The 13,468-nt window shown below is 34.9% G+C and overlaps 1 protein-coding gene across 4 annotated transcripts in view; it reads left to right on the forward strand.

The window, feature by feature from the left end:
- ALG5 (ALG5 dolichyl-phosphate beta-glucosyltransferase) overlaps positions 1–1,749 on the forward strand; it is a 48,655-nt gene extending 46,906 nt beyond the window's left edge. For all 4 annotated transcript variants that reach the window (XM_077868017.1, XM_077868016.1, XM_077868015.1 and 1 more), the window contains exon 10: positions 1,547–1,749. In XM_077868017.1, the coding sequence (XP_077724143.1) occupies positions 1,547–1,662 (116 nt within the window). In that variant the 3' untranslated portion in view covers positions 1,663–1,749. The remainder of the gene's footprint in view (positions 1–1,546) is intronic.
- The last annotated feature ends 11,719 nt before the right edge of the window (positions 1,750–13,468 follow it).

Genomic DNA, 13,468 nt, shown 5'->3' on the forward strand with positions numbered 1-13,468 from the left:
TAGCTTATAATTTATAGAACTGAAAATATATTCTAGTTTTCCCCTTTGCTTACCTTAGAATGCATCAAAATTAATTCATAGTATGGAAGCAGTTAACAGTCAACTGGAGACTTTCAGAGTCACCCCTCCCCAGCTGAGCATGGCTTCCACTTAGAAAGTAGTTCTTATAGTATGCCATTATTGTTCTGGAACCATGAATGTTTAGGGACAGGAGAAGATTAAGAACTAGTCTGGGAATCATACAAACTATAGAGTCTAAAACAAATTCAAACCTCTTGGAATCTTGCTGAATCAGTTTAACTTAGAAAAATCTAACTACTCTCCACAGTAGCGGCCTAGGTCAAAGGGGATTCAGAAGCTGGTAAAGGATTGCTCAGACTTGTAAGGATCTGATGTGTTGATCTGCGCCCAGCGTAGACTCTATGGGAAGTTGAAATGGGAAAAAGTAAAAATGTGTTTCGTATTTACATCATTTTCTCATGTGCATTTCAGAGACAGTTGTGTATTACTTTTTGTTAATGGACACTCAATGTGTAGTTTTCTGTTAGTCATTCTAGAATCCTTGCCCATATATACTCAGTCCCTCCTCCCTATAATAGGACCATATGAAATCTCCACAATTTAGATCATTCCCAATTTCATTTAACTTCCAAGATGTTTTGTTTTTGTCATTAGTGAAACCACTCACTTCAGCTTTGAAGATGTTTAATTCTTTTGTAAATGATGCAAATAAAAAAAAAAAATGATGCAAATAAAATTAAGATGGATGAGTTAATTAACTTGACTGAGGTAATCATTTTACAGTATATGTACATAAGTATATATATGTGGATATATATATCCTTACATTCTGCACTTTACATTTATTTCAATTTTATTTGTCAATTCTACCTCAATAAAGTTGGGGAAGAAAAGAGAGAAGAGGAAGAAGCTAGCATATTTGGGTTTAAATCTAGAAAATTGTTGGTATTTTGATCTTCGCCATGACACTTTACCATCCAGCACCCCAGTTACCCGACCTGCAGTCTACCCTTGACTTAATTAAAAAAAACAGTTCCACAGGATAAAATCAAGGAATACAAGCTTTTAAAACATGCTCCAGGAGGCAGATCTCCTGTAGTCAACTGGGCTTGGCACACTGCCATTTCGCAACCACTGGACAAGATGTCTTAGCTAAAATTGTTTTTCTTTTAGCTGATTGAGAGTCTTTAGTAGAATTAGAATAAAAATTGGGTTTTTGTCTTGGATTTCTTATCCCAGATTATTAATTTATATTATGTATGGAAATGTACCTACTTCTCTGCAGTACATGAAACTGAAAAGTAGCATGTGAAACATGAAAATTTTCCTAAAAAGTCATTTTTAAATGTACAGATGGAATTAAATATATACATAAATATATGCATACATACATAATATAAAAAGTAAATTAAGGTAACCGGAAGGTCACAAAGGTCATGTAAGACTGAATATAAAATATAATTTTAATTAATATATTTTCTCCAGAGTTTAAGTTAATTCGTTTTTAATTATTTTTTAATCATAGGTTCTAAATTAGTTCCATTTTGGAGCTGGCTACAAATGGGCAAGGATCTACTTTTTATACGACTTCGGTATTTGACTGGTGCCTGGAGGCTTGAACAAACCGGGAAGATGAATTAGGTTATTTGCCATCTTTGTATTCTTATGTATCAGTGTCTCACATTTCATTTGAAATTAAAATTTTAAATAAACCTGGAATAAACATTGTCTGCCTTTTGGTAATTTTAAATAATTAAATGCCATAACTCAAAATGCTTATACCTCTTTTGGACCAAAAAAATATAAGGTATTTGTAAGTCAGATTTTCTTTTGCTATAGCAATTTTATGTATTTAGATTAACTCTCATTGTGATTCTGAGAAATACAACTTTTAAACAGAAGAGAGAATCTTACTCTAAAGTACCTGCATAATTCTCCCGAACTTAAATATAAACCAAAATCATATATCTGTGCTCAGAGATTTAAAAATCAAATTAACATGTTTAAATATATATAAATTTATCAATATTAAGTCCATATTTCAACTTAAAAAATTCTAAGAAATTATATATTAAAGGACATAGGTTCTGTCACAAAGGCCTTCACTTGCTTAAATGGTCTCTCTCTTGGCAACACCTTGCTCTTGAGTTCATGTTATTAGAAACTAAAAATCCTTTATTAAAAAGAAAGTTTTGGGGGCACCTGACTGGCTCAATCTGTAAAGCATGTGACTCTTGATCTCAGGGCTGTGAGTTCGAGCCTCCTACTATGTATAGAGATTACTTTTAAAAAAGAGAAAGTTCTTGTAATATTAATAATTGTATACACTTAACATCAGAAGCCTGTTTCTGAGATACTATAAAGACTAATATGGGGCGCCTGGGTGGCTCAGTTGGTTGTGTCTGCCCTTTGGCTCAGATCATGATCTCAGGGTCTTCAGATCGAGCCCCACATCAGGCTCTGTGTTTGGTGGGGAGCCTGCTTCTCCTCCCTCTGTTGCTTCCCCTGCTTGTGCTTGCTCTCTCTCTGTTGAATGGATGGATAACATATTAAAAAAAAAAAAAAAAAGACTAATAAAATAGCAATTATAAAATAATTTACCCCTAAAATTCAGAATTAGATTTCCTGATGTTTTAAAGAAACTAATAATAATACCTAACATTTATTCAATGCTTACTGTGTGCCTGCCACTGTTCTATGCACTTAGTATATAATAATTCATTACAATAGAAGAGGAAACTGAGGCATAAAGTGGTTACTTAACCCAAGGTCACACAGCTAGGAAATAGTAAGAGTCATGATTCTAGTCCATGTAGTCTGTCTGGATCCAAAGCCTACGCTCTAAGGACTATGCTACTTGAGATTCTGAAGCTATGAAAATTGGAAATATCAAAAAGTTTCAGAAGTACCTTAAAACATTTTAAAGACAAAACTCAAGTGAAAAAGTAAATAAGCTGAAAAGTGATTCCTCCCTGGTTTCAACAACAGTAATATGATCATATCTGCAATAGACAATAAGAACCTTGAATACAGAAACCATTTCTTACTCAAATTAGAATCCCTAGCACAGTGCTTAGCCTATAGTAGATACTGACTGGTGATTAACTGAATAAACAAACTTAATTTACTACCAGATTATTTTTTTTTAAGATTTTATTTATTTACTCACGAGAGACACACAGAGAGAGAAAAAGGCAGAGAAATAGGCAGAGGGAGAAGCAGGCTCCATGCAGGGAGCCCGATGTGGGACTCGATCCTGGGTCTCCAGGATCACGCCCTGGGCTAAAGGCAGCAGTAAACTGCTGAGCCACCCAGTCTGCCCTATTACCAGATTTTAAGAGCATTTAAAGTCACTTAAATGAAAAGAACAAAGCAAGGCTTATGCAAGTAGAAATGATAGAAAGCCAAGAGTAGAAGAATGATCATGAACATTTACAAGAGTTTAAAGTACAAACCCAAGCCAAAAATAAGATCCTTAATGAAACTATACTAAAAATAAAATAATTTACAGGCATACTTCATTTTATTGCATTTCACATAGTTTTTACAAATGAAAGGTTTGGTCACCCTGTGTCGAGCAAGGTTCAGTGCCATTTTTTCAACAGCATTTGCTCAATCCATGTCTCCATCACATTTTGGTAATTCGCACAATACCTCAAAATTTGTCATTATTTATTATGGTGATCAGTGATCATGACTCAATGAAAGCTCAGATGATGGTCAGCATTTCTTAGCAATGAAGCAATCTTTTTTTTTTAATAATAAATTTATTTTTTATTGGTGTTCAATTTGCCAACATACAGAATAACACCCAGTGTGAAGCAATCTTTAAGGTGTGTATAACTTTTTTAGATTCAATGCTATTGCACACTTAACAGACTACAGAGTAGTGTAAACACAACTATTATATGCACTGGGAAACCAAAAAATCAATGGACTTTATTGCAATTTTGGCTTATTGCAGTGGTTTGGAATCAAACCCATGATATATTCGACATATGCCTGCTAGCTTGCTCTTTGCAAGCTAGCATAAAAATGCATATTTGAAGCATATAGGAATTCTGAGGGGGAAGTATCAATACTTTTATGTAGTTCATCCATGAATACTATTAAGATAGGGTTCTGGTATCCTTGATGCAAATTCACCTTTCTAAACTCATTTCACCTAGGTTAACAGCATAGTGTAGAATCTGAAGCACTCTGTGAGAAAAAAAATGTAGTTTGACTTGTTGACATTACAGAACCTGCTAACAATATAACAAGCAGCCATAGCAAAAGTGAAAATATCGGCTACTATTATTTTACCTATGTATAAGAAAGTTTGATAAGAATTTTACATGCATTAGTTTAGTCTGATCAAACAAATGTATCCTATAGGAATAATTACCCACACTTCAGAAATGAATAATTAGGCTTAGGCAAGTAATTTGCCCAAGGTCCCACAAGTAGCCAATAGTTGTACTTCTAAATAAAAGAAAGTATAAAGGATAGTGGGACATGATTAAAAATGAGAGGACAATCTTATTATAATCAGAACTTGACCATTTATTTTCTACCTTCTGACTTATTCTTACAGAATATTTTAATACAGAGTTTGTTTGACTTCAGATTCCATCTGGATGATAATGTGTTGACATCTGTAATTCCATTCTCTCCATAGTTATGCACTTCTGCCATTCATGGTTGATTTTCCAGTTCTATTTTCCACTTTCTTTATTGTTATAATTTCCTTCACAGCAGACACCTTGCCTTTAATTTGTGTCTACACACATTCTAAATTGTGATTATTCAATAAAGTTTCCCAAAGTAAACAGATAATGCCACCATTTCAATTTATTTGTCAAAAAAAAAATATATGAGTGAGTTTATCCACTTTATTGACAGCTAAGTCCCCTGAAATAGTAGTCTGGTAGGATGCTTTGTTTTTTGTGCAATCTCAAAATCCATCAAATCTACAAATTAATTATTTCATTATGTTAATCCAATAAAGGACTCTATGAAGTGATACATTTATAATTCACTGATTTTATTTTTTTAAAAGATCTTATTTATTCATGAGAGACAGAGAGAGAGAGGGAGAGAGGCAGAGACACAGGCAGAGGGAGAAGCAGGCTCCATGCAGGGAGCCTAACATGGGACTCAATCATGGGACTTGATCCCGGGACTCCAGGATCACACCCTGGGCGGAAGGCAGGCACCAAACCGCTGAGCCACCCAGGGATCCCCTAATTCACTGATTTTAAGTAAAACTCCAGGTAGTATTTTGATGGTCACAAAAAAGCAGATTTGAACCCATGTAGGTGTTCTTTCTGTACACAATACGAACAGATAGATGTATAAATACATAGATTTAAAAAAAAAAAACTCATCCCAGGATCACTTAATACAGTGATAGAGTGCACTACATGTGCAAGCAAAACAGATCCTATCCTTGCCTTCTGAGAACTTTGCATTTTAAGGGCACGATGCCTGCCAATCCCACCTGTAGAACCACATGCCTGGAGGCACTCAGCCTGTCTTCTATTTATAAACCCACGCCTGCTCATAAGTCAGTTGTTTGGAACTCATAAGTTGTTTCCCATGAAAACAATATTAGAAAAGTATGGTTAAGTCCTTACAGCAGTCTGAAACATGTATAATAAGTCTATAATATACCTGAACTACTCTGTACTAGTCTGCAGTAATACCTGACTGTGTTTTGCAATGCTATTTCTGTGGAGAAATTGTTTTCCATTTTCCAAGTGGAAATGCCAGAAACTGTCTCTTCCCACAGCCTCTAGGAATCCCAATGAAAAGTCAGGCACATCAGCAGTGGGTTTAAACCTCACTGAAGCTTCTGCAGACACTGGGCAACTTCCCCCACCTAGGAGGGTCGGGGTAGAGCAAGGGCTTCCATGGTAATCAGCAGAAACCTGCCTCCAGGTTTCTTCCATCAAAAGGTAGTCCTATAGAAAAGACTACATTAGTCCTACAGAAAGGACTGAGGGCAGAGAAAGGACCAAGAGTGACAGCGGTGATCTTTATCTGAAAAGTATCACAATGCACCTCAGAAATACTCCTGGAAAGTGAAGTTATGTATACTACCTCTGACCCACAAATGTTTACATTAACAAGAAAATGGGCATGCATATGCAATTGTGTGTGTAATATATGTGTGTATGTGATGAAGGTAGAGGGTAGGTGATTGTCAATGCAACTCATTCCACTATGAGTGCAGGAACAGGAAAACCTAGGCCTCAAAATACATAGTGCCCATAAATATGCCCCAAACACACACTAGTATATGAATTTAAATTTGAATCCTCCAAAATAAAATTGAAGAGAAACTACAAGTCCTTAAACTAACAATGTGTACACTACCAAATCTTTAGAAAAAGATGGGATCCCTGGGTGGTGCAGCGGTTTGGTGTCTGCCTTTGGCCCAGGGCGCGATCCTGGAGACCCGGGATCGAATCCCACATCGGGCTCCTGGCGCATGGAGCCTGCTTCTCCCTCTGCCTGTGTCTCTGCGCCTCTCTCTCTCTCTCTGACTATCATAAATAAATAAAAATTAAAAAGAAAAAGATTATTTTGGGGGAAGCTTGGGTGGTGCAATTGGTTGAATGTGTGGCTCTTGGTTTTTACTCAGATAATGATCTCAGGGTCCAACCAGTGGGGAGCCTGGTTGGGATTCTGGCTCCTTCTCTCTCTGCCCCTCCCACAGTGCTCTCTTTCAAATAAATAAATAAATCCTTAAAAATATATATATCTTTTATAAATAACTCATTCATTCTATCATTTACTCAGTGAGTACATACATATTGAATGCCTAGCTCCCAAGCATTATTGGATGGATTTATTATGTAATTCGGAGGAAATCACATTTAAAGGTGTCTAATCTCGAACAATCTACTTGGAAAGAAAGTGTGAAGCATTTACATAGCAATTCAAGTAATGTAAAAATCAAGGGGCCAGATATGTTCTGAGGAAAATTAAATCTTTGCAGTTGAAAATTAGGAAAATTTTCCCTAAATTATTATATTTCTATAGGACTCTCCATGCATGATGTACAGCTTCGATAGAAGTAAATACACCTCCATCTGGGAAGATACTTTATATCCTCCCAGTTCCTTTTGCTCTTTGTCATTCTTCCGAAATAAACTTAGAATAGCAGTCCCACTCATTTATAGTGTTAACTGTATTCCTTGAGATCTAAAGAAATATTTTCTTAAAAGCTTTAGTGGAAGGGACAGCTAAAGCTAAAGCAGGATAATTGTTCTACGACCAAAAAAAAAAAAAATTAAAGTAGCAAGGTGAAATAAATGTACTCTATTCTCTCTTGCTAAGCACAAATAAAACCCCTGGACATTATATATAAAAGAAACAGAAGTAGATTCTGAAAGATGCAAGAAGAAGGCAGACTGTCTAGGGACCTTGAGACATACAGAAGGACACAGTGGTGACTTCCTTACGTTTTCTTTTTGTCTCATATATCTCAGACTTGTAGGAGAAGCAGTCACTAAAAATGCTAATGGGCACAGGCAAAAAAAAAAAAAAAAAAAAAATCCTAAAATGCCTCTCTCTCTTGCCAAAAGACCATGAAAGGAGCAAGGTCAGCAAAACAGAAAACCTTCAGACAGTAACTGCTCCCTTCCAATCAAACACTACAGAAAACAAATGGTGACCCTAACCTTGCTGACAATAGCAAAGGCTAAATGGGGAGCCTAGACTGGTACCCTCATGAGGCTATAATAAGGCACCCAAACACCCTTAGCAGGGTGAAGTCAGAGAATGCCACGTAAGGAGCAGGACTTTCATTCCCACCAGCCAGTAATGAGTCCTCTACCTTATGACATAGTGGAGATCACCAGAGGAGCCTCTCTTCCACTCCCACACCCTCCTCACAGGGTAACAAGCTGCTTTACCTCCTCCTCACTGACATGGTGTCAGAGAAGGCATCATTAACTCTAGTGATCCAGCAGTAATAAAGGAACCCTCACAATGAAGACCATGTAGCCAGAACTCCCATTCCTCCAATAGTAAAAAATAGCCTCTCTTCCCTTTGGTATCAATAGGGGCCAAGTGGGGAATCTGTACTTCTACCTCCACCTGACAATATAATAAGACATGCTCCCCCTTCCCTTGTCAGAGTAGTGTCAGAAAAAGCTAGCTAATAAGAAAGGTTTAAATGAGGGGCAGCCCAGTGGCTCAGCGGTTTAGGGCCGCCTTACAGCCCAGGGTGTGATCCTGGGGACCTGGGATCGAGTCCCACATCGGGCTCCCTACATGGAGCCTGCTTCTCCCTCTGCCTGTGTCTCTGCCTCTGTCTCTCTGTCTCTCATGCATAAATTAAAAAAAAATTTTTTTAAAAAAGAAAGGTTTAAATGAGATCCAGGGTCTACAAAAACAATTTTTTTTTTAAATGTCCAGGTTTCAAGAGAAAATCATATGTCAAACAAGGACCAGAAAAATCTTAACTTGAATAAAAACAATCAATAGATGCCAACACTGAGATTACAGAAATGCTAGAATTATCTGACAATGTTTTTAAAGTAGCCATCATAAAAATGCTACAATGCAATTACAAGCATGCTTGAAACGTATGAAAAAACAGAAAGCCTTAGGAAAAAAAAGAAAGAAAAGAAAAGAAAATCTCAGTGGAGTAAAAGAAGTTATCAAAAACTAAATGGAAATTTTAGAATTGAAAAACACAATAAAATAAAAGGCTTAGTGGATGGCTCAACAGTAGAATGAAGGCGATGAAGGAAGGAGGCAGTAACCTGAAAGATAAATAGAAATTATTCAATCTGATCAAAAGAAAGACACTAAAATGAAAAAAAAAAAAGCCTCAGGAACCTGTGAAACTATAAAAAGATCTAACATTTGTATCATCAGAGTCCCTGCAAGGGCTGAGAAAGTACTTGAGGAAATGATGGCCAAAAATTCAAACTTGGCAAGAAACATAAACCTACAGATTCTGATTCCTTATTGGATAAACTCCTCAAAGACACATAATTAAACTTCTGAAAACTACAGACAGAAAAACTCTTGAAATCTTGAAAACCACCAGAGAAAAAGATGGCATATTACCTGTAGTGAGGAAGCAATCAGAATTACAGAATTCACCATCAGACATCATGGAGAGGTCAGAAGGATGTGGCACAATATTTTCTGAATGCTAAAAGAAAGGAACTATCAACATAGTTTCTTATACTTAGGGGAAAAAAATCCTTCCAGTATAAAGGGGAAATTAAGACAATCTCAGATGAAGAACGAAAGCTTAGAGAATTTGGCACCCACAGACCTACCAAAACAATGGCTACACAAAGTTCTCTAAACAGAAAGAAAGCATCAAAAGAAAGAAACCTGGAACATTAGGAAGGAAGGAAGGAAGATTATGGTAAGCAAAATACTGGTAAATACAAAGATTTTCCTTTTCCCCTAGACTTTTAAAATTATGTTTGGTGACAAAGACAAATATTATAACTATCTGATGTTGTAAATGTATGTAGAAGAATATATAACACAATTATATAATTATACATAAAGGAGTATAGAGGGACTAAGAACAGAGATTAGATTTCTGTATTTCCTTCTAACTGGTAAAATAACACCAGTGGGTTGTGAAAAATTATGCATATACAATGTAATATCTACAGCAATCACTAAAAAAGCTATACATACATATATTCAAAAAGACTACAAATAAATCAAAATGGAATTTTAAAAATTGTTCAAGTAACCTATAGGATAGCAGTAAAAGGAAACAGAGAAAACAAAACAGAACAACCATACAACAAAAAATATAATAACAGACAAGTTCTAACATATCAATAATATGTTACATTAAATACAAATGGTCTCAATTCAACAAATAAAAGACAGAGATTGCAGAGAGGATTTATAAAACATGACCCTACTGTATACTATATACAAGATACTCACAGCAAATATAACAATTTAGACATAGCTGAACTAAAATAATAGGAATACATATATCATATAAAACTGAATCAAAGAGGAAAGCAGGAGTGAGTATCATATCAGATAAAGTGACTTTAAATCAAAAATTACCAGAAACATAAAGGAACATTATATAAAAATAATAAAAAGATTCAACATACCAAGAAGATATACAAATATTAAATGTGTATGCCCCAAACAACAGAGTAACAAAATATATGAAGCAAAAATTGATAGAACTGAAAGGGAAAACAAATAAATTATACTTAGAGGCTTCAATATTCCTCTCTCAATAAATGATTTTTCAAAAACTACACATAAAATCAGCAAGAATATAGAAAACACCACCACCAACTAACAGGATCTAACAGATATTTATAGAAAACTTCACCCAGAAACAGCAGCTATATATTCTCTTCTAATGCTGATATTGAACATATATCAAGTTAATCATATCTTGGACCATAAAGGAAACTTCAACAAATGAAAGAATTGAAATCATATAGAGTGTACTCAACAATACAACACATGAAACCAGAAGTTAATAGCAGAAACAGAACAGGAGAATCTCTGCCCAAACATTTGGAAACTAAACAGCACACTTCCAAATAACGCATGGGCCAAAAAGGAGGTCTCAAGGGAAATTTTAATATATATGTGAATGAAAATGAAAATAGAACATAATAAAATCTGTGAGACACAGGCAAAGAAGTGCTAAGAGATAAATTTAAAGCATTCAATGAATACATTAGGAAAGAGGGAAAGTCTCAAACTGATAATCTAAGTTCCCACCTCAACAACCTAATATAAAAGCAGAAACAAAAAACAAAAAACAAAACATAGTAAGCAGAAGGAAGGAAAGAATAAAGATCAAAAATCAATGGAATTGAAAACAGAAAAAAAAATAGAGAATATCAACGAAACAAAGATCTTCTCTGAAAGGATCAATAAAATTGGCAAGCCACTGGCAAGAATGACAGAAACAGAGAGAAGACACAGCTATGAGTATCAGGAGTGAAAGAGAAAGTATCACTGTGGTTATACTTTAATATCACTATTAATATTTAACATTTAATTGAATAATATTTGATATTTAATAATTATTTAATGAGATACCGCTCTTATTAAATATAATGCTGTAGTGACCCTACAGACATCAAAAAGATAATAAGAGAATACTACAAACAACTCCATACACATAAATTTGGCAACTAAGATAAAACAGACCACTTCCTTGGAAAAACACATAATATAATGCACCAATGAAACAGATCATTTGATTAGTTATAGCCCCACACTAAAAGGAATTGGATATGAAATTTAAAAGAAAAATCTTTAGACTTCTATAATTTCACTAGAAAATTCTACCAAACATTAAAAAATTAACACCAAGTCTACATACTCTGGTCTAGAAAATAGAAAAGAGGGAAACACTTCCCAATTCATTTCATGAAAGATTACCTTGATATCAAAACCAGACAAAGAAAATGCAAAAAAAAAAAAAAACCCTACAGAACAGTATTCTTCTTGAATATAGACACAAAAATCCTTAATAAGACATTAACAAAATTACTTTGTATGTAAAAATAATTACGCTCTATGATCAAGTGTGCCTTATTATAGGATGCAAGGATGGATCAATATTTGAAAATTAATCAATATAGGAGCATCTGGGTGGCTCAGTGGTTGAGTGTCTGCCTTCAGCTCAGGACGTGATCCCAGGGTGCTGGGATCAAGTCCCGAATCCGGTTTCCTGCAGGGAGCCTGCTTCTCCCTCTGCCTATGTCTCTGCCTCTCTCTATATATCTCTCATGAATAAATAAATAAATAAATCTTAAGAAAAAAAATTAATATAATACATCATGTTAATGGGATAAAAAAGAAAAAATATTTGTCAATTATTTCAGAAAAAAATGGAAAGTTTGACATCCATTCATGATAAAAACTCTCAGAAAAACAGGACTAGAAGGGAACTTCCACAACTTGATAAAGTGAATCTGCATCTACAGATAACATTAAATGTAATAGGGAAAAAATTAATACTTTGCTCTAAGGTCAGGGACAAGGCAAGGATGCCCTTTCACCACTCTTATTAAATATAATGCTGAAAGTTCTAGTCAATGCAATAAGGCAAGAAAAAGGAATGTAAGTGAGAAAGTAGGAAATAAAACTGTGTATATTTGTAGATTATATGATCAATTGTTTATATAAAAACACTCCAGAGAATCTTTAAAAATAGCATCCTACAACTAATAAGTGAGTTCAGCAAGGTCACAGGATATAAGATAAACATTTATTAACAATTTATTTATATATACTAGCAGTGAACATATGGACACTGAAAGTACAGACAAGAAAAGCAAAACAGAAAATATGTCTACATCAAACTTTAAAGTTTCTGTCATCAAAGGAAATAATCAAAAGAGTGCAAAGGCAACCTACAGAAAGGGAGAAAATATTTGCAAATCACATATCTGATAAAGGATTAACATCTAGACTATATAAGGAACTCCCACAACCCATCAAAAAAGCCCAAATAGCCTTATTAAAAAATGGGCAAAAGACTTGAATAGACAATTCGCCAAAGAAAATATACAAATGGCCAGCAAACATATGAAAAGATATTCAACATTAGTAAAATTAAGAGTAAGACGAATCAAAACCACAATAAGATATCCTGTCACACTCATCAGAATGACCACTATTAAAAGAAAATAACAAGTGCTTGTAAGGATGCAGAGAAATTGAAACACCTGTGTATATTATTGGTGGGAATGTAAAATGGTCATCAATGATTAAACTCAGAATTATCATATGATCCAGCAGCCCCACTTCTGGGTATACACCCAAAATAATTCAAAACAGGATCTCAAAGAGGTATTTGCACACCCATGTTCACTGCAGCATTATTCACATTACCCAACAGGTGGAAGCAACCCAAATGTCCACTGACTGATGAACTGGGTAAAGAAGATGTGGTATATACATACAACGGAATATTATGAAGCCTTAAAAAAGAAGGAAATCCTACAATGTAGATGAACCTGGAGGACGTAATGCTAAGTGAATAAGTCAATCACAGAAAGACAAGTACAATAATATACCACTTATATGAAGTATTTGAAATAGTCAAAATCATAGAATGTAGAAAAGTGGTTGGCAAGGGTTAGGGAGGGGATTTAGTGTTTAATGGCTATGACTGTGGAACACCAAATCCACAAAATGAAAAGTTATAAAGATCTCTTGTACAACAACGTGAATATACTTTACTTAACTGTATACTTAAAATGGTTAAGAAGACAAAAATTTTTCAGTCTTACCTAGTCACTAAATAATATGTTACTAAGCAACAATTGAATTGAATGGATGAATCTGATTAGTTCCAATATTAACTTGCACCCATATCGTATCTGCTCACTTTTCAATTCAACTTCAAGTTCCAGGAAGACAGTGAGGTGTAGTCACAGGTTAAACGTCTGGGCTTTGGAGTCGGGCAGACTGGAGT

The sequence above is a fragment of the Canis aureus genome, chromosome 24 (genome assembly GCF_053574225.1).
Source record: "Canis aureus isolate CA01 chromosome 24, VMU_Caureus_v.1.0, whole genome shotgun sequence".
Taxonomy (NCBI): Eukaryota; Metazoa; Chordata; class Mammalia; order Carnivora; family Canidae; genus Canis; species Canis aureus.